The sequence below is a fragment of the Pempheris klunzingeri genome, chromosome 1 (genome assembly GCF_042242105.1).
Source record: "Pempheris klunzingeri isolate RE-2024b chromosome 1, fPemKlu1.hap1, whole genome shotgun sequence".
Taxonomy (NCBI): Eukaryota; Metazoa; Chordata; class Actinopteri; order Acropomatiformes; family Pempheridae; genus Pempheris; species Pempheris klunzingeri.
Genome location: NC_092012.1, coordinates 21,494,251 through 21,514,339, shown reverse-complemented (window position 1 = coordinate 21,514,339; position 20,089 = coordinate 21,494,251). Strand labels below are relative to the sequence as shown.

The 20,089-nt window shown below is 41.0% G+C and overlaps 1 protein-coding gene across 1 annotated transcript in view; it reads right to left on the bottom strand.

The window, feature by feature from the left end:
* Positions 1-8,140: 8,140 nt before the first annotated feature.
* Positions 8,141-20,089, bottom strand: part of LOC139202861 (transmembrane protein 266-like) — a 33,391-nt gene continuing 21,442 nt past the window's right edge. The window contains exons 5-10 of the mRNA XM_070832454.1: positions 18,737-18,793; positions 17,824-17,962; positions 14,555-14,670; positions 12,988-13,183; positions 9,286-9,348; positions 8,141-8,781 (exon numbers count right to left, since the gene is read on the bottom strand). Coding sequence (XP_070688555.1) covers positions 8,141-8,781; positions 9,286-9,348; positions 12,988-13,183; positions 14,555-14,670; positions 17,824-17,962; positions 18,737-18,793 — 1,212 coding nt within the window. The remainder of the gene's footprint in view (positions 8,782-9,285; positions 9,349-12,987; positions 13,184-14,554; positions 14,671-17,823; positions 17,963-18,736; positions 18,794-20,089) is intronic.

Sequence of the window (20,089 nt, the reverse complement as noted above, 5' to 3'; positions counted from 1 at the left end):
TTGGACTTGCTGGTTGTTGATAACAAGCAAATTTAATATGTAACTTTTGGCTCTATGAAATAGTGATGATGATACAGACCAATGAATTGATTAATTGATGTTACACTTAATTGATTAATTGGGAAAGTAGTAATAGTAATAGATTAATCGTTAATGAAAACAAATGTTAATTGCAGCTGTAGCCTGAAGAGGAAACACTGAATGCATTCTTGGCTGTACTACAGCAGCATTAGTGCTAATGTCAATGTAATGCGTACGACAGTCCAGGCTTTAGTCTTTGCCCTGTGCGCCGCAGTGTTCTGTTTACTGACCAGCTGATTAATTCAGTTGTGTCACAATCTGCCTGTTTTGTAAAGCACTCGTGTTCTCACACCTGAGGGAAGCTTGCTGTGTGAAGGAAGAGGTTTCAGCATCACTTTGGGGTATTTTATTAACAAGACAGCAGGTGCAGGACTCCCTGGCCTGAGCCCTCCACCAGCTGTGTGTGAGTGTGTGGGAGCATGTGGAGACCAAATGGCACACAACCAGAGCTCTGGGAAAACTGACCGAGCTTGGCAAATCGACTGGTGGCTCTGGTGAATCAAAAGATGCCTGCTGCTGCCTCAGTCGGCTACTTTCCGGAGGAAACTTTGAAAAGCTGTTTGTATGCAGCTGGATACTGAAGGCAAAGGGGAATGCTTTTCTTTTTTTTTCTCTGTCTCTCAAGTGAAAAAAAGGTCTTCTAGATTGACAGCGCCTTTCATACTGTATTATCCGGCCTGGCTTTTAACTCCAGGAGAACTGTGTTCACAAATTGATGCTCTGCTCCTTTGGGGCTGTAGCTGAAACATTAAATTGTACTGAAATATTCATATGTGAGTGCATTTAGCTGAGAGCAATTGATGTGCGACTCCCCAGACACCAGATGGAAATGTTGCAGGGCCCCCAGCACGCGCTGGCAGACACCCTGAGCTCTGGCTGGGACAGTGATTGTGATTTAGCAAAGGCTACCGAGTCAGACGAAGTTGAAGGCTGCGGGATCCAGGATGGCCGATGTCAGTGCCCACCCTGATGGAGACACTGCAGAATATCTGGTGTTTGCTGCAAGCTGGTGGGCTACTTGAAGGCTACAAAGGATTTTAGGACAAAAAATATGGGGGAAGTACAGAGAAGTTTACCAGCCCAGCAGTTGTGTGCTGAATTAAACCACTCACTGGTACAAAAAACACCATTAATGATTACTAATGATTTCAGTTGTCAGACAGCCACTGTTGCTGTGGCTGCTAGTCACTGAGGATTAGATGTTTATTAGTTGTAGATGGATACCTCACTCACTTATTGTGATTACTAATGACTAAATATTCATGCAGTTTGTATTGGTTTTGAAGGGATTCAGTTCCATCAATATTAAGTCTGTTTATCAAAATGCAGGAGCTCTACATTGCAGTTGACATCTCAGGAGCAAATCAGTGTCTGGAATCTCAACAGAAAGATACTAATGTAAGTCAGATCACACCAAACTGACCGTACATTGTTTTCCAGTCTGATTATTATCTATTTTGTTTCCTTAATAAATGTTCATGCAGTGTATTCCACCATAAATATAGAATGTGCTTTTCATGAAACCAAATTCATTCTTCCATCCATCCATCCATCCATCCACTGTCTATACCGTTGATCCTTAAGCGTCAAGCCAATCCCAGCTGACTTTAGGCGAAAGGATGGGTACATCCTGGGCTGGTTACCAGTCAGTCACAGGGCCGACACATAGAGATAGACAACCACTCACACTCACACCTACGGGCAATTTAGAGTCACCAAATAACGTGCATGTCTTTGGACTGTGGGAGGAAGCCAGTGTACCCTGAGAAAACCCACATAAGCACAGGGAGAGCATGTAAACTCCACATGGTTCAAACCTCAAACATGCCAGCCGGCGGATTTGAACCCAGAAGTGGTCTGCTGTGAGGTAACAGTGCTAACCACCATGCTGCCCCAAACTCATTCTTATTCAATTTCATTTCTAAAAGTTTGTGTTTGGAACAGTGAACAACATGTGTAAGTGAGAAAAAACGTTTGAAAAAAATCTTTGGTGTGGACTTTCAGTAACCCAATAAGCACTGTGCATGTAAGTTACTGTGAATGTTTGGTCAGGATGTTTATGCATGTGTTACGGCAGGAAGACATTGAATATGAATATGTACATGGTTTCAACAGGATTTAGAAAAATGAGGAATCTGTCGAATCTCCCTGAAGAGATGGACTTTTTACTCAAAAATGTTTGCTAATTAACCCGTCATGTAGCAAGTCATGCATAACTGCACAGATACACGTTGGATTACTGAATAAATGTTGATGTTCTGCAGATTATTTCATTCAGTTGTTTGGAGCACAGAGTGATGTAGCGTCCCATCTCCCAAGGGACTATCTCAGTTGTGTCCTCATGTTTATCACATGACTAACTAGCATACATTTTCTTCTAATTGCTTATAACATATGCAGGAGAAACAAGAGAAATGAACAGTAAGTTTTTTTCCTTTGGAAAAAAACGAGAGAAAACCAAATAAGTTTTTCATCAGGACTAATTAGTCTAACCTCATTGTTTATTAGGGTTCCTTTTATTAGTAAATTAAAAATGTGATTTACATTTACTAAAAACTGATTTAAAAATTAATAATATATCTCCAGAGGGCTGAAGTGATTGAGCCTGGACACTCAGTGGGTCGTGTTTCCAGTAGTCTTTTCCTGTTGTTGACCCACTTTTATCCCAAGTAGCATAACAAGCTTCTGAGGGGAGGGCACCGGAAGAAAACTGTATTTTATGTAAATGCATAAAAAAAAAGTCTTCTGTAGCCATGACAACAGTCTCCTGAGTGGATTTCTTCCACCAAGCGAACCTCTGGATCCTGTGCACTTAAGGAATATGTTTCAAAAAGAGAACCTGAGAAGCTTTTTAAAGAATGATGTATAATTTATTTGTATTTTTCTCCTGCTTCAGAGCCTCTTGAAAGAACGTCCTGTGTGAGACGTGTTCTGAATCTGTCACACCGCAGCAGTAATGCAGCCATGCTCCCCACATCTATTTGTTCTCAATGGGAATGACCCTTTTTAACATAGAGCCAGCTGTTTGGTGCCATGGGGAATCGCTGAAAATCTCTTCCACACATTTGAAAAGAAACAGCACTCATTAACAAAACCACACAGGAGTGAATCAGTAAGCCAGAGATACATATATATTGATAATTGATTTGCAGAAATATTTGCAGTTTTCAGTTTGTTTCAGTTGTGGTCAGCTATCATGGTTGGCACTGCCTGCTTGGTGCTGTTGCAGCACAGGGAGAACATGCAAACTCCACACAGAAAGACCCCAACTTCAAACCTGGATTCAAACCTGGAACCTTCTTGCTGTGAGACAGCAGTGCCCCCGTGCTGCCCAAACACCGACATATTATCATCTTTTAAAGGTAACATGGTGAACTTGTTAGCAGTTGCTTATTTTGAAATACAGAAAATACAGAAGAAGATAAACATTTAAATGTGAGTCCTCTTTTGGCTCCTACCAGCTCCTACTTTAGGCAGTGTGCAAAATACTCTGACAAATCCATGCAAATCCACTGTCCGTCTACAAATCTCCTCATCAGAGCCAAACCGCTACCTGCAGTTATCTCTAAATCAATTCAGGACACAACCCGACCCTAACATAGTGATGCAAGACACATGACCTGACAAGCAGGCTGCGCTGGCTGCTCTAGGAGAGCTGGTGCTGGGTATAACTTGGAACCAGACTTACAGCCCACACTCACAGTGAAACATAGCGAGTGCATTTAAGACATCACATCGAATAAGTATACATGCAGTTTGCCAACATTAAGTGCTTTACACAATGAAATTATGGCTAAGTATGATTTAAGGCTCACCTTTCTGTTGTAAAGTTGTGTCATATTCATTACCTCTACAAAGAAAACAGAGGTTAGTTTAATTCATACGTATGGGTACATTATCTCATAAATCTATAATGGCATTTAAAGTTTCAGTTCTGATGTCTCTTCTGTCTGTGCAGCCCTGGCAGAGAGGATGGCACTCTATCACAGGGCACACAGTCCCAAGATGAGCGACCAAGAGCTGTGCTTTTTTAGAAATGAGTTGTCACAAAAAATCTTATTTGTCTTGTTTGCTTTTAAAATTCTTAACTAGAACAGTCAGCCTTTACATGGCAAGGTTTAACTCTTAGCTTCAGTCAAATAATTTGCTCTGTGAGATGAAATAATTTCTTCTCTTAGTGTTAAGATGTTTTATGACAGCGTTCCGTACCTGCAGTGACACCGTTATCACAATGTTGTTATATTTATGTATTGGAGGGAAGGAAGGACGTCCTTGTCTAATTACACCTCAGAGTCAGCTAATCTTATTTCGGAGGCCTAACAGATAAGATTTTCATCTTATCTCTGAGGCCTCTGTGTTGCCCATAAAGCCTTGTATGCCACAGTTGTCTCATAGCTTGGGGATCGCACCTGGTTACTGTTGATCCCACATGGTTTTAAGCCTCAAAAGAACATTAATGTATCACTGGTCCATGTTCCCTCTGTTAATGAGAACAAAAACAATGATCATGTAATGTTAATGCAGTTAAAGTGTCTCCCTCTGTGCCATTATTAAAACATTTTAATTATTAAGTGTCTAATGGTCACTGTTAATTCACTTAGCTTCCTGTGAGTGTGACAGGGACTGTACCTCTTGGTTCATTGGAGAGGTCCCAAAAGCAATTTAGTTCTTAGCGCGTCTCCTAAAGGTCTGCTCCGTGTCCCTGCCCGTCAAAACTGGGTGCTTAACTCAGGATGCCCCGCTATGATACGTATTGACAAATTGGGTTCATATGAATCATTCAGTAAAGTGCCCTTTAGTCATAAAGGAAAGGCATTTGGCATCATGTTTTGTCCACAGTCATTCACTTCCCCACAGATACCTTCATCACAGACAAATAATTAAGCTTTATCGCTGCTGAGGATGCTGCTCGGGCTCGAGCTGGAAGTTGAACCCTATGAGTTATCTCCTCTTTTACATGGATGGTTTAACTGGAAGGGATTCAGATTAGAGGCACATCACCTCCACTTGAGACATTAATACCAAGGCAGCCGTGACAGATAGAGGCTGAGCCAGGGTTTGGTACCCATATTCAACAGGATTCCTTTGTGAGAGTGTGAGAGCCAAGCAGGTCATTATTTATTTACCGGCTCCATGGCATGCGATAGGCATTGTTGTTTTTGTAAACTAGATTGATGTGATGGGTCAGGTAATCACTAGAAGGTTTCAGGCCCAGCTTATCAACTTACATGTTGGCTGCTGAACACAATAAAAGTGGGTTTTGTCTGGGAACCTTTTTTAAGAAGTGTCACTTCATAAATTGAATGCTAAGGATCAGGAAGATTTAACAGCATTTTCATCATCAATCATCAATCATCAAACATCAAACATCAATCTGCCATTTATTGCGTAACTTACCATGGTAGAATTCAAATGGTTTTCTGAGGTAACTGTGGGAGTATAAACATTTCTTATATTTTAATGTATTGTGTTTTTTGGAAGTTCCAGAGTTCACTCAAGCTTTAAAGAGGTGATCATTAGTTTAACTTCAATTCAACTTATTCAAATATTAAACCATAACTTACTAGTGCCAAGTAGACCCAAACATCAATGCTGCTTCAAATGTATTTGAATTATTCTTTTGCTTTTAACCAGGTGCCTCATTGTCTGAATGTTATATTCTATTATCAGTATTATTGAATTCATAATGCAGCTATTGTTTGCAGCAAAATGTTTGCATTGGCTTTGACATTATTATTATGACAGTACAGCAGGACACTGAGACAATGATTACTGTTACAAAACTGTTGCTTACAAAAGCCATCCATGCCATGGTCATCTCATCACTTGGGTCGCACCTGGTTACTGTTAAAAACCTACAAAGATCATTAATCAGTGGCCCATGTTTGAACATTCTGGATTAGTTCACCTTGCTAGTCTTCATATGTGGCCCAGTTTATCTATTAATTATAGAGGATGTATCCTGTTCAAGCAACATGCTTCTAACACTGGCTACTGGCCACCAGCACTGACTCGTGATGGACGTGGGACTAATGTCTCTTAAGTAGTTCAGAGACTGCAGTTGGCAGATATCACACTCTTACCTAAATATGACATTAATGTAACAGCATAAAAATCAGGAAATCTACATTTGAATATGTCAGCGGAGCATGTTCAAACTGTATCATTTTGTTTTCTCATGATTCAGGGCTTCCCTATGCTGTCATGGTCCCCTCATGTGGTCTCAGTGGGGCACATGCCTGGCTCCTTTATCCATCACTGTAAACACACCCACTAGATTCCAGAGAGACGTCTGTGGCAGAAAAGAGGACACCGGCAGTTTCCACAGTAACCGTCTTGGAGGGGATAAGACTTACTGTATGTTTTGTGTCTCCAGAACAAGCTGCAGACAGAATTCTTATGAACTAATGATGATAACATCCTTCTGTGTACAACAACAGCATTTGTAAAACTCCCCCATATGGACTGTGCCATGTACAAATGTATGCAGTGAGGCTTCTACAAACAATCCTCATAGCCAGTTCTGCAAATTAACTAGTCAGCTCTCAAAACTTAAATCATTTGTGTTGATAGCTTAATTGCAGCCATAATAGTTATTAACAATTAAAACATTCTCTAGATACTTGTAAACATTTAGCAAGCAGCAAAATGGTACAGCAGTTTATCTGCTGAATTAATGATATGAGCGGGTTATTAGGGTGGTTGATTCCCCTCACGGCACACGTGAAATGACTTGACCAATTAGTGGTTGTTGTGACAGGTCTTCCAATGTTAATAACATTAAATAATTTATATTTTTCAAAATCATATGCACACAAGGTGATTATGCAAATGAAATAATGTTGTACAGTGCAGTGTGTAACAAGGTGCCTGTGAGGATCAGAGCTCTCTCCATCTGCCAGTCTGTCTTCTTCATCCACTGTTTTTGATCATTTTAACAGTGTTTCATCCTGCTGCGGTATCCTGATACATCTTTAAATCACATTACATATTAACAGGAGGCAGTACACTGAAAGCAGTTAAAGAAATACTAACTTTTATTTTTGCTATCCTCATTGAAATGACGACACCTGCATTTGGCAATAACTCCCTCCATGTCAAGTTTACAAAAGGGTCTGTAAACATTAAAGTGCAAAGAATTTGCTTGCCATTGAGGGCACATATCTTTTAAAGGTTCATGCTACAAGCACTCCACTCTAGTTTCATGTGAAGAATCCAGTCACTTACCTTTTCAGTTCAGCCATACAAATATACCTTACTAATGTTTTTTGAACAAGTAAAACAAAAATGCTATTCAATATATTTTGATGATGTTCCATGATTTCAAACCGAACAAAATGGTGACAGGAAGGCAGAGGTGAACAAAAATGGCTGTTTAAAGTGTAGTTTAGCCAGTCTTATGTACCCTGTGGCTGTTTGAACAAAGAACAGCATGACTGATGTTTAAAGTTGATCATAGAAATTAAAAGAAACAAAACAACAAGAAAACGCATTACAAAATACTCCTTTTAACTGCTTGAAATTCCAAGAACAGAGAACAGTGTCTTGGTTTGCAACACTGTTCAGAATTAAAGTTTTTGTTCAGTATAGGCTTGAATGGCCCCTTGCTGGTTTTAATTCATGTAAAGTTCGGTGTGTTTAGGACCTATTCAAAGTGAGAATTCCTGATGAAGAATGTGTCCAAGAACACATTAGACTCCCCCTTACTGGGATGGTGTAGTCTTTGTTGTGCTATATCAGGGCATTTCAGATTTCAAAAATCCGTCAAGGAGGAACGGGGGAGGTTGGACAATATGGCAAAGGGCCTAAGAGTTCTTATTGTCATTTCTACTATTCACTTCTGAACATTTCAAGTTAAGGAGCATCAGTGTTAGCTGGAAGCTAAGGCTCAAGTTTGCTCCTGATTGGCTAAGATTTAATTTACACAGCAACAGAATAATACCATTTTTAAATTATATGTGGTCCCTCACAAGGTTTGGCCTGCCACAAGAGTTCACATATATGCCAAACAGAGTGGCAGTAAAAAGAGAACAGACTTCAGTGTCTGTGTAATTGTAGCTTATGTATCAGGCATGTGCCCCAGAGGTGTGTCAGCTGGACCCAGGAGCCGGTACTTCTCCTCCAGGGACGGCTCAGTGGTGCTGCCCTGCAGGTGGATCAGTGGCTTCGTTTGCAACAGCACACAGCCCCTTCCTCGGCCCCGCCTCTCCTCCTGGTTCCTGCGGTTGAAGATGTTAATTCTGTTGTCTAGCTCAGGGCTGGCCTTTTCTGAGCCCGTAGGGCTGGGAAGCTTTAGGTTGACAGGGTTCACTGCCAGGCCCTTTTGAGCAAGACAGGAGTCCTCAGAAAAGGAGGAGAGTAGCTCCTGTACCATCACGCTGGGGTCCCTGCAGGGGTCCTGGCCTGAGAAGGGAGGAGGGCAGCAGCGATGGGCACCGTAGCTCAGACTGAGGTCCTGAGCTGTGCTGCTGCTGCAGTCTGTCATAGATGAACCTGGGGTGTGGCTACTCAGGCTGTGGGGGCGAGCCGTCAGGCTGCCACTGGACCGTGATATGCTGGTTGAGGCGTCACTTATGGCACTGCCCACCCGCTCCATTGCAAGCATTGGGTTTGACTGGATGGGATTTGGACTGGTGGGCAGGTGAACATCAATGGCTGCTGTGGTGATGACCCGGGCCCCTAAACCAGAAGCTCCAGCATCTTGAAAGACATTTAGAAAAAGTCACACTAATGATTAATTGCACAACAGTGTATTTCCTGTCAGCCATACAGACAAAACTATAAAACCTGTGAGTGAATTATGATGCTGTCTGTTGTAAGGTCTGAGATGTTCTCTCAACAGATTTCCTGACTTTTGGCTAAATGTATCAGTACATCTGGAGTGTTGATTAATATTACACAAAGGCTATTAGAAGAGCAGAATTAAGATTATTGTCAAAACCCATTTAACATTTAGATACAGACATAAAATATAACAATTCCAGCTCTCCACAGATTCTGTGTAAAGCTGGTCCAGCAGCAAACTCCAAATTCACCAAATGTTCTATGTGCAACCAAATAAAATACCAAACCTGTGAAGTTTTGTCCTTGAAGCTGTTACTAAACAGCCTTTTAACCACTCAGAAAGACCACTGAGTAACTGCTTTGCTTAATCTTAACTACATGTACATGGAGTGGTGTATAGTAAAGTCTGTGTTCACGTACCACTGCTTGCTTCACTGTAGTATTGGCTGATGTAGTTGTTCATGTCGTCACGTACAACTGGATCTGAATAAAAAATGAATAAATGAAAATTGCAAAATAAGTAAAAGCATTGATAATGTTAAATCTGCAAACTTGCTAAAGTGGGCGGTTTTCTCTGATGTGCTCTATATGAAAACAATCTCTGGATGAATCATGTTCTTAATAAATGGCTGCATCCACTTATGAATGTGCTGCTTTCCCCATCATCCAGTCAGAATTAGACCGCCATAAAAAGCTTGATATTCTTTTATAAATCACAAACCATTCCGTTTATTTTCTGTTTGTTCTTAATCTGATTGCTAACTACTAACTAGATTTTGTGGTCAAATCATTGGTTAAACCTGCCAATAGATTTATTCAAATTTGGTGAACCTGAACCCTCCATTTACAATACCTCTACATACTTAGCCCTGATTCCTTCTTTGCTTCTTCACTACCACTCCATGACTTAAGACTACTATATCCACACAGTAGATTTGTAAATTAACACCAGGAAGTGGCCAGTCACAGTGGGGATTAATAAAGTGTGACTGACTTATATTACGCATAATTTGTATGGCAGCGACTGTAGTTGGATATCACAGATTTTGTTTGCTCTTTGGTACATTTCAGTGTTAACAGCACAAACTAGTCCAAATGGAAAATATCTCTTATGTTTACAACATAATATTGACAGAGATGACTTCTGCCCCAGGCCACAAGTGCTTTATTGGCAAGTGGTTAGGATCACACACCGTTACGCTGTGCATTAGCTGCACCCTAGTGCACCAGAAATAAACTGGGACAGGGGCAGGGTGGGGTTGGTTTCAGGGATGAGAGCAATGGGGGGAAATGAGAGAGAGTGGGATCTCTTTGTTAAGGCGCAGATCCCTCCAGTCTAGCTGGCCTCAGTGTGCGTGGTGACTGGCTGTGATCTGCTATGCTCTTCTGTTCGCATGATTGGTCTTGAGCTCACTGTCCACTGGCTGAGTGCGAACCTAGAGTACCCTGAGTGCTAGCCCCCATCCCCTGGGACATGCTGCAGACTCTGATGGGTAATTTCATTTATTTTTCAGCCTAAAATATTCATCCCTGAGCCACCCCTGGAGAGAAGGCATAGCACTCACTAAAACAAGACTGAGACAATCACTCCACAATTAATAACACATGAGTCTTAAGAAAAAAGAATGGGCTGTCCAGCATACATAAAATGCTCTTCTGTCTGAGACAGTCAACTTACCAGGCTGTCATCTGTGTGTGGAAAAAGAGAGGTGACATGCTGAGGTCCTTTAAGTTAAAATCTTAAGTATAATTAAGATGTCCTAAACCACAAATGACATGGTATGAGGGTAGGAGCCTGAAAGATTAGCAACCACAGCAGCTACTGTTAATGCAGATTACCTGCGTGAATAGGCAATTACTCATTTATAATAAGAAGACATTTTTTGTCACAATTTGAGAGACTTACATATGTACCATATAGGCCCACCACTTTGGTCCAGAGTGAAATATCTCAAAAACTTTTAGATTATGGATTGGCACAAAATGTCCCTCTTAGGACCAGTTGTATTAACTTTGGTAATCCTCTGACTTCTTATCTACTCCATCCATAGTCAAAAATTCAGTTTATCCAATACTTTGGTTAATGACTCACTACTCAATACGAAATGAATGACCTTGCCATTAGCTTCAGCTTTATTTTGTATCACAGTGCCAATAATGTGGCAGCGTTTTGTTAGTCTAACATCTGAGAACATGTGGCAGGGCTTTTATTTAGACAGTTTGATAGATGCAGTTGGGTCATTTGAAATGCTCCTTCCAACCAAATCTGCCAATGTTTCTTTGTTGCTCTATTTTCATTCTGTTATTACCGTACTGTTCCGTACTGATCTCTCACTGCAGCCCTCTCAGTATCTCAGAGAAAACTCCACTGGTTCATTGATTACTGCTGATTTTTACTGGATGTTCTTAAAATCTACATGGTTTGGTACTTTAGGGTGATAAAAACCTTCAGTCTCCTGGGTCATTCATTCCTATGAAGGCCACTGCCTTCGTAAGAGTTCCTGATAGTTAGATGGCAACTCTGCAGGTGAGTGTGAGTGAAGCCCATTTAGACTGTGAGCGCAATATTGAGCAATACAACTAAACCTGACTTGATTTGAGTTGACCTGACTCACCCTGTGGCCAAAATGCGCAACCCAATGACCATGTTTCTGTAAAAAGCCCCACTTGTTTCTGAGAGCCAGATTTCCCACTATGCCCTCGGGGTAATATTGTGGCTGCCGCGGAGCCTGCTGGTGCCCTATTGTGGTTTGCAGGTGAAGGGGAACAGATGTTGACAGGAGCCCACTCTCTCCTAACAAGGCCCAATGCACAGAGCACTCTGTACCTGAAATAGCCCAAGTGGTCTGGGTTGGCTAGGCTGGCCTCACCACGAGGGGGGGTAAGAGAGATAGCAGGGGCATGACAGAAGCCTGTGCAGGCTAACGTGGTGTTGGAGACTATGCTTGTTTCCTCAAGGATTCACCAGATCCTAAAAGCTTTTTTGCCCTCATATTGATCCCAGAGCGCCTGCGGTCAGATGGGTGTTGTGTGCGAGTGTGGAGGGGCTAAGAGTCTGGCCTCGAACAAGCTCCAGGGTTACTGCTCCAGATTAACTGTACACTGCTCTGGCATCCAGTTCACCTGATGTTACACTGTTAGAGACTTTTTGTTCCACATGATTATGTACATAGTTTATGCTGCACCTCTCTCCTGGTTTGTCATAATGCTTTCTCAAGCAAACACTGTACCTGGCATGTGTATTTAAATTAGCTTTAATGCCACAGGCTTTTGTCTTAGACGCTTCAATTTTCAGTTTGTGAAATTGTGTTTTAAATTTGTATCAGAAGGGGTTATATGATGAAAATCTAAATTTTACATTTAGACTGAATGGTATGCATTCTTCATGTTACTACGGTGGCCGGGAGGTGCAAAACAATTTTACAATACGAGAAACACTTTTACAAAGCTGGAGACAAATTTACATTTTAGAAAACATTTTTACAAATCAGAAAACAAAATTACATTGCCATAACACATTTACAAGTCCTGAGACAAATTTACATTTGAGAAAACAAATTTATAAAACGTGAAACACTTTTACAAACGCCTAGACAAATTTACAAGTAACTTTTTCAACCAGAAAGGGAATGTACCGCGTTAATCGGCTTATATGTTCGCCACAAAACGGGCAAAAGACCGCTTGACTGCCGTCCATCGTGGGTCGCCATGAACTCCTTATCACTTCCGGTTCTACTCGACAGTTGGTACATTCCCTTTCCGGTTGAAAAAGTTACTTGTAAATTTGTCTCGGCGTTTGTAAAAGTGTTTCACGTCTTGTAAATTTGTTTTCTCAAATGTAAATTTGTCTCAGGACTTGTAAATGTGTTATGGCAATGTAATTTTGTTTTCTGATTTGTAAAAATGTTTTCTAAAATGTAAATTTGTCTCCAGCTTTGTAAAAGTGTTTCTTGTATTGTAAAATTGTTTTGCACCTCCCAGCCACCGTATGTTACAGTTCATTTTATACTGGATGTTTCAAGACTCAAAATACATGATGAACTCATATGATATCAGTGATTTCACCAGAGCAGTTTAAGGGCTAAATCTTACAACCCAGTCCCTAAAAACTGTGTACCATACCTGCAGTGGCACAAGTCTCCCTGGGGTTTCTCTGGCCACCCTCGTCATCTGACTCCCCAGGAGTCAGGCCTTCTACAACAAGAAAATTCCTGCCCTGCTTGCCCCACACATGGTGGATCTGCATGGCTGCTTCACGTTCTGCCGCAAGGTCCAGGTCCTGTTGGGCTAGGTGGGCCCTCAACTGCCTGATTTCAAACTGGTGATGGTTGGTGTGTACGCAGAGAAAAAGAGCAAAGCAAAACAGTTGGGAACGTGAAGGAACAGAGAGTAGAGAGGGATTTTAAAGAAGGATGAGTGCAGAGGACAGATGGAAAAAAGAATGGGGGAGGCGGGAAAGAAAGGACAGGAGCAAAGCAAGAGGAGAGGGACACAGAGGGTAGAAGAAAAGAAAGGAAGATAGAAAACAAGTATGGATGGATGGAGGAACAAAGATACAGGATGATGTGAAAAGGTGAAGGAGAGAAAAGTGAACTACACACATTTCACCACAAAACAGGGAAAATACCTAGATTATTATTGTCTAGATTCTGATTTATACAATTTGTGGTGTGATGTGCTGTGGTCTGTGACACCAGCCCAGATATACAGCATAGACAAACTGAGCTCTTTAGTTTAGGTTAGGTTAGTTAAATACATGTGAACTTTCTAATGAGAAATGATAAGTGATGTACAGCTGTGATGTTTTTCTGTATTGATTTCAGGGTTCTTGGCCTCGAGAAGACACACAAATAACTGAAAAGAAACCAGTGAAGCTGTAATAGAACAGAAAGTGAAGAAAACACACTGCAGTAACAATTTCAACATATCATATGTGCAGAATGCATACATTACTCTTGTTCCACCTGAAAACTGTATTCTTAATTTAGCTTCAGTCAAATGACATTTTGACTGAAGTAACACTAAAAACCATATTTAGAAAACTATAATCTGCATTTATGAGGGGCAATTTGATCAACAATATATGATCGTATATGATCATTTCCTCTATGATAATTCATTTATTTATTCATTATATATGTCTGGTCTATGACCTGAACTTAGATGGTCAATTGAAGGTTAACTCTTAATCAATATTTATTGTGGTCTGCATTTTCCCATATGGGCTGATGGGTGTGTGTGCTCTGAGGAGCCATGAAGTGTGTGCACAGACTGGACCTGTTTGTGGTGTGCTGCTGCCCTCCTCTGGTGGTAGATGTCCTGACAGGGCTGGTGTAACTTCAAACAGGCCATCAGTGTAGTAGCATGACAAGTCTACGCTCAATAATATCTCACAATATTACCCTACAGTAATTATATGTGACTGTGTCACACACACATTCATTGGGTTCCACTGTGACTACTTAAGTGTTTGTAATACTTTGAACCATCATGCAGAACTGAGGCTGTTTGTTGTGTGAGGGCCTCCATACTGCTCTTGTGATAATATAGCTGCAGTTTTGAGTGGATGTGCTTAATTAATGATATCATTCCCACTGCTGTTATCTCCTGCCACAAGTTAATTTTGTGGCTGCGTATGGGGAAAAGCAGCCTGGCTGTGAGGGTAAATCTGAGGTGTTTTGGTACTCACAGCCTGTTCCTGGCAGATCTGAGTGAGACGCTCCAGCTGCTCTTCTCTCACAGCCTTGGTCTTCTCACACTGCTGGATCTCCAATTCCATCTCAACTTTGACTTGTAGAACATAAGCTAACATGGAAGAAGAGGGAGAGACAATAATGACTGTGTCCATACATAGCCAACCTCATTAATTACTAGTTCAGATAACCCGGCACCTGTACTGAGTGAATGCAGAAAGGTTCTGAAAATGTTCTGCGGGGATGTTGTGTCATGCTGACTGAAAGATTGACACTGTGAACATCAGCCAACTCATCCAAAAAGTATCTAGTGGGTTGACAACTGGGACAGGAACATCTGGATGAACTAGAGTCAAAGTCTTGGAAGTGCCTTTAGATAATGGAACAACCATTGGGTCACAAGAAGTTTGTGAAGTTTGAGTTTTAAAACAAATTTTCAAAAAGTGAGAAATTATCTGTCTGTTGGTTTGATATTTTGAAAACGAGTGAAACATGGACGTTCTGTGATACAGAAAACCACCATTAAAAGTTTCTTGTGCAGTGCAGGCAATGTTTTAGTGACTTTTAGTGTTTATGGGAGCAGCTTATTTGCAGTTTCTCCCAATTTTTATCTTAACTTTCGTTGCCTTTTTCTCCCATCAGTACAACACTTGGATGTATGTAACACAACCTGTAAACTTCAGTGAAAATTAGTTTCAGCAAGCTTTGCTTACCAGTAGGGACATCTTTCTAGTTGTGTAGTCTTGGCCTGGGTTTCAATGACAATGACACAGTCGTCGCCCCTGAGTGATATATGAGCAGCAGGTCTGACATGACCTCCGTCCCACTACAGTGTTGTACTGAAGTGTTGTCAGCACACTTAGGCCAGCCCTGAATCACTCTGCTGTTTTTCCTTTTTTTCATAGATTTCATAACCATCACAATTGTTTTTCTTCGCACAAAAAGGCAGCTGATTGGTCTTTTAATTATTTATCATTGCTGGAACTGATGCATCAAATAAAGCTGTGGACATGTTGGCCCATGCACCAGAGGTGGAAGGAAAACCTTTTCAGCTGTACCATCCAGAGGCAATGTTGGATACTCTATGACTGATAGGAGTAAATATGGATACCTGTTGTCATCACAGGTGGCAGATGGTCAGTTCCTCACACCTGTCTGTGATCACATTTGTAAGCCAGCAACATGATATGACACATGGTAACAGTATGTATCCTGATGGGAATGTTGCTATGGGCAACATAAAGAGGTGAAACATAGTCAGCAATTATACTCGTTCTATTCCAATATCTCTGTTGTTGTTATTGTTGTTCATCTGAACTATTAAGAGACTCAACTGGGCGGTCGGGAGGGTGGCGGGGGGGACTTGCCTCACACGCTCTTGTATCATCATGTGAGCACACACACATCACACAAGTGGAGACATCATTCTGGTCAGATTTGAAACAGGCATGAAAAACTAAATCAAGGGTTGATTAATTAGCTACAGTGTGCAAGAAAGTAATAACATTTGTGCCACTGCATATCATATCTGTGTCAGTATGTGTTTGCAAGCATGCCCTGTCAATAGTGTGTGTGTGTGTGTGTGTGTGTGTGTGTGTGTGTGTAATGCGTGCGCATTACTGACAGCTTCTGGCAGCACATGTAACAGTGTAATTCACACTCTTCACAGAGGCTAATACAGGCTCTGCTCCTCTTGCTCCTCTCACCTGGAGTCAAGTGTTCCACTGCATCACTCACATTATACACTGACCCACAAAACACTTTTTCCCTGCATCTTAAACTGATTTAAGGACTTTGCATGGATGAGTTTTCTGTCTGCAAGTATTGTGTTATTTTGTATTTTGCCTCAGAAACATCTCTTATCATCATTTATTCATTCACCATTGGCAAATACAGTGATGTTGGTGAAATGCCTCTGTTCAAAGCATTACAGCTAGCACACGTACTGGTTTCATTTTCTATATATTTATTTATACAGATTGAAGAGCACTAACACAAAAAGCATGGGCTCTATAGTCATGCACAAGATGGAAAGAAAGACATTCAACATTCCAGCATGCCTGTGTACTGGATCACCTATTTTGTTCATTTGAAAGCTTGATATTTCTCTGCTGACACATCACCCATCAAAGTCCTAGAACAAATTCTCCTGCAGGTCACTACTCCCATCGGACTGACGCAAACATTGCCACTATTATAGATCAACTAATCCTGCGAGAGACTCAATCTCCCAATGTCCCTCAGCTGTACATTTATTGGTTTGTGATTTGTTTCTCTGAGGTGTGTTGCTGCCTGCCTAATAAAGAAACCCAATCACTTCCTAAGATCAAACCCAACAGGTCGGGGAGCACGGCAGGAAAATCACAAGTTGATTCCCTGGAAACCAACACAGCAGCTACATGTTACATGTTAAGAAGCAGGAAACATGCTCCTGCTGAATGTGTTTCACCAATAAATAAATGATGTTGAAAGCTGTACTGTATACATTCCTGAAATCATGTCATTATGATGTGTCCCTTTTTTGTTCAATATATTTGATCAGTTCAAACAATGTAAGTCTGGACTAAAGCCAAACTGAAACATGTATAATAATGTATGTATCCCAGACCCTGTTGACAGGTGGGCTGTGATGGAGTAGAAGATAATTAGGTATAAGAGTAACAACAGTATAGAACAGTATGAATAAAAGTAAAAGTATAGTTTTATAGGAATAGTTTTCTATTTTGGTAAATATGCTTATTATATAGACAGAGCTAAGCTAGCTCTTCCACCCTGTTTCCTATGTTTGTTCTACTTTGCTAAATAAAAGAAACAAGGCTTTACTCGCCCACCGTCTAGCTGGACATGAACTGCACGGTGTGGTCTATGTGCAGCTGATCCTGCATGCAGCCAGGGGCCCATGTTGAGGGTGACCCCCGAACAGATATTGAACCAGTCAGCATTAGCATAGCACAGAACAACCACTATATTCATTACGGCCTCTCTGAATCTACTTAACCAGACCCTTACAATCAATAGTGGTAGAGTAGTAGAGTGGCAGCAATTCACCATGAGGGATGATCAATAGCTATATTGCTCTGAATAGTAATTAATTTGTATAATCATGGAGAGAATGGGGTCATTTAGCTCTTTCAAGGCAAGCAGATTTTTATGTATCCGTGTAATCCTTTTGAGTTAAGAACGATTGTGTTTTTCCTTGAGTTGCCTCCCTGAATGAATTGGTCTCACATACAGGCTACTTAAGAAAACCACTGTGATGTCTCACCATCAATGATCCTCTTGACCCTCCAGATGCGTAGAGTGATGATGAGGCTGATAGCATCCCAGGGGCTGCTGGGCCCATTGGCCACCGTGGAGGCCACCATGGGGGCCAGGGACAGCACTATGACAGCACCATCGAATACCTGTCAAACACACGAGCACATCCAAAATGCAAATGTGGGCATACACGTTTATCCATGCATGCCTGCACTGTAGGTTGCTTTACAGCAAAGGTGGGAAATGTTTTTTTTCTTATTTAACTCCAAGCAAGAATGCAAATGTGTATATTTTCCAAATTGTTGAACAATTTCTACTTCTATAAAGCAGTTTTGCAATATTTTTAGGCCACACAACCCCTTCTACACATTCAAGCACAGCCTATTTATATCCATATTAAAGGCACTCAGTTTAATCATGCACAAATAATCAGAACACACTGAACAAAATATCGAGAAGATCTGAATGAAACTGAAACTACACAGCAACAAAGTTTCAATAAATTGCGATAAAGTTACGCACAAGCTATCAGTCGAAGCTGAAGGAGGGGGTGAGCCCACGCATGAGCTCAGAGGCATGTCATGAGAGAAGATGGGGTAAAATGCTGTCATATATTCAGTCACATTTTATACCACATATACCACATCCACACTTTATATGTATGTGTGCTCCCCAGTCTCAGAGTTTTTCTGCAACTAAAAAACTTTATATGGACATCGCTTGTCTGTGATTACACTGTCATTACACTACACTCACTAGAGGCGGCTTGTGACACTTCGGGAATCCCTGCTATAACACAAACAAAATATGAATATATAATATTGGAACAGGTGGCCAGATTAACAATAATATCTGACACTGACAAAAATTGAAAAGTGGTCATCAAGATATGCTAATAAATGCACAACATCAACACAAACCTCAACTTTGTTCTCGATGTAGTCCCAGATCCCGAGCACCACAATTCTGAAGACAGTCTGAGACAGAGAGAGATAAATGAAAGCATTAAAATAGATAGCTCTTGTGATATTATTAGTCTTTTGAGCTGTCATTACATCCAATGACTTTTGTCAAGATGTGTGACTGAGAAGAGGTTTGTTCAGGGCAGTTTTCATTCTGACATATCACTCAAACACCCGTCTTACAATTGGAATGATGACTAAAAAATAAAATGCTATATGTGAAGCAAGACACCTTAAAGGTAGCTCAAAATAAAATTCTAACTGCATTTGATTACTGTCAAATATGATACAGGTACAAAACAGTGATCACATGCACAAATAGACCAATATCACTGACTGACCCCTGACACATCACAGAAAACAGTCCTTTAAAAGCATGTATAGCTAGTAGCATGTAAAGCATGTAAAGCTATTATATCTGCGGCTAATCTGCTCCTTTTCTTGATCTTTGACAAACAAAAAGACAACACAACTCTTGTAAACTGATTCCACATTGCACTCGGTGAATACTGTTGGTTGTGTGGCCCTTTGTTGAGCAGGGCTGTTGATTTACACTCCAATTAGCATGGGGTGTCATGTATGAGTGGTCCTGCTAATCCATCATCTGGAGCATGTTAAACAACAGCGCTGGTGTCAAGTGAGAAGCGCAGGGACTCCGCCCTCATGTCAAACTCTTGTTTCCTGATTGGTGCGGAGAGACAGGCTGGCTATACGCTACATCTGTCCAGCACCATTCCCAGATGATCTTCTTCTGTGATGTCAGTTGGTGAGGTGTTTGGATGGATCGTATCACTGTAACCCCATCCCCACTGCTCATTAAGCTCAGCTTTAATTATTGCTCCTGCTGGCTCACGGGTAATTAATGTTTGGTTTAGGGCATTGGGGCTGAGGCTGAGAGTAATTGGTTTGCACTGGAGTGGCCGCCTGTGGGCCTAATTCTGCCCTCTTCATTTTGTTTTTCACCATTCCAGGGTGATGATAAGATATTATTTTATCAAACAATGGCTCAAATTCTAGTAAGACTAATTTCATTTATGGTTCAAACGATAGACATTTTACTGGCCATCCAGGCTCAAGGTAGCATTTCTAAAGCTAAATCCTGACTAAATGTTAATGGATGATAATGGAAATTAGATGGCAGCCACACACCCTCGTTCCCTCAGGCCTGTACCTGGTTTGCATTGCTATAGATAGGATAAGAAAGTTTAATTTGGTTAAATTCAATTAAGAATGAAATAGAAATGTGATGTGTCAGTTCAAATATCAGGGTTTTTGCACCCATGGAGTACTCCTGTGACCTCATTGCATCAT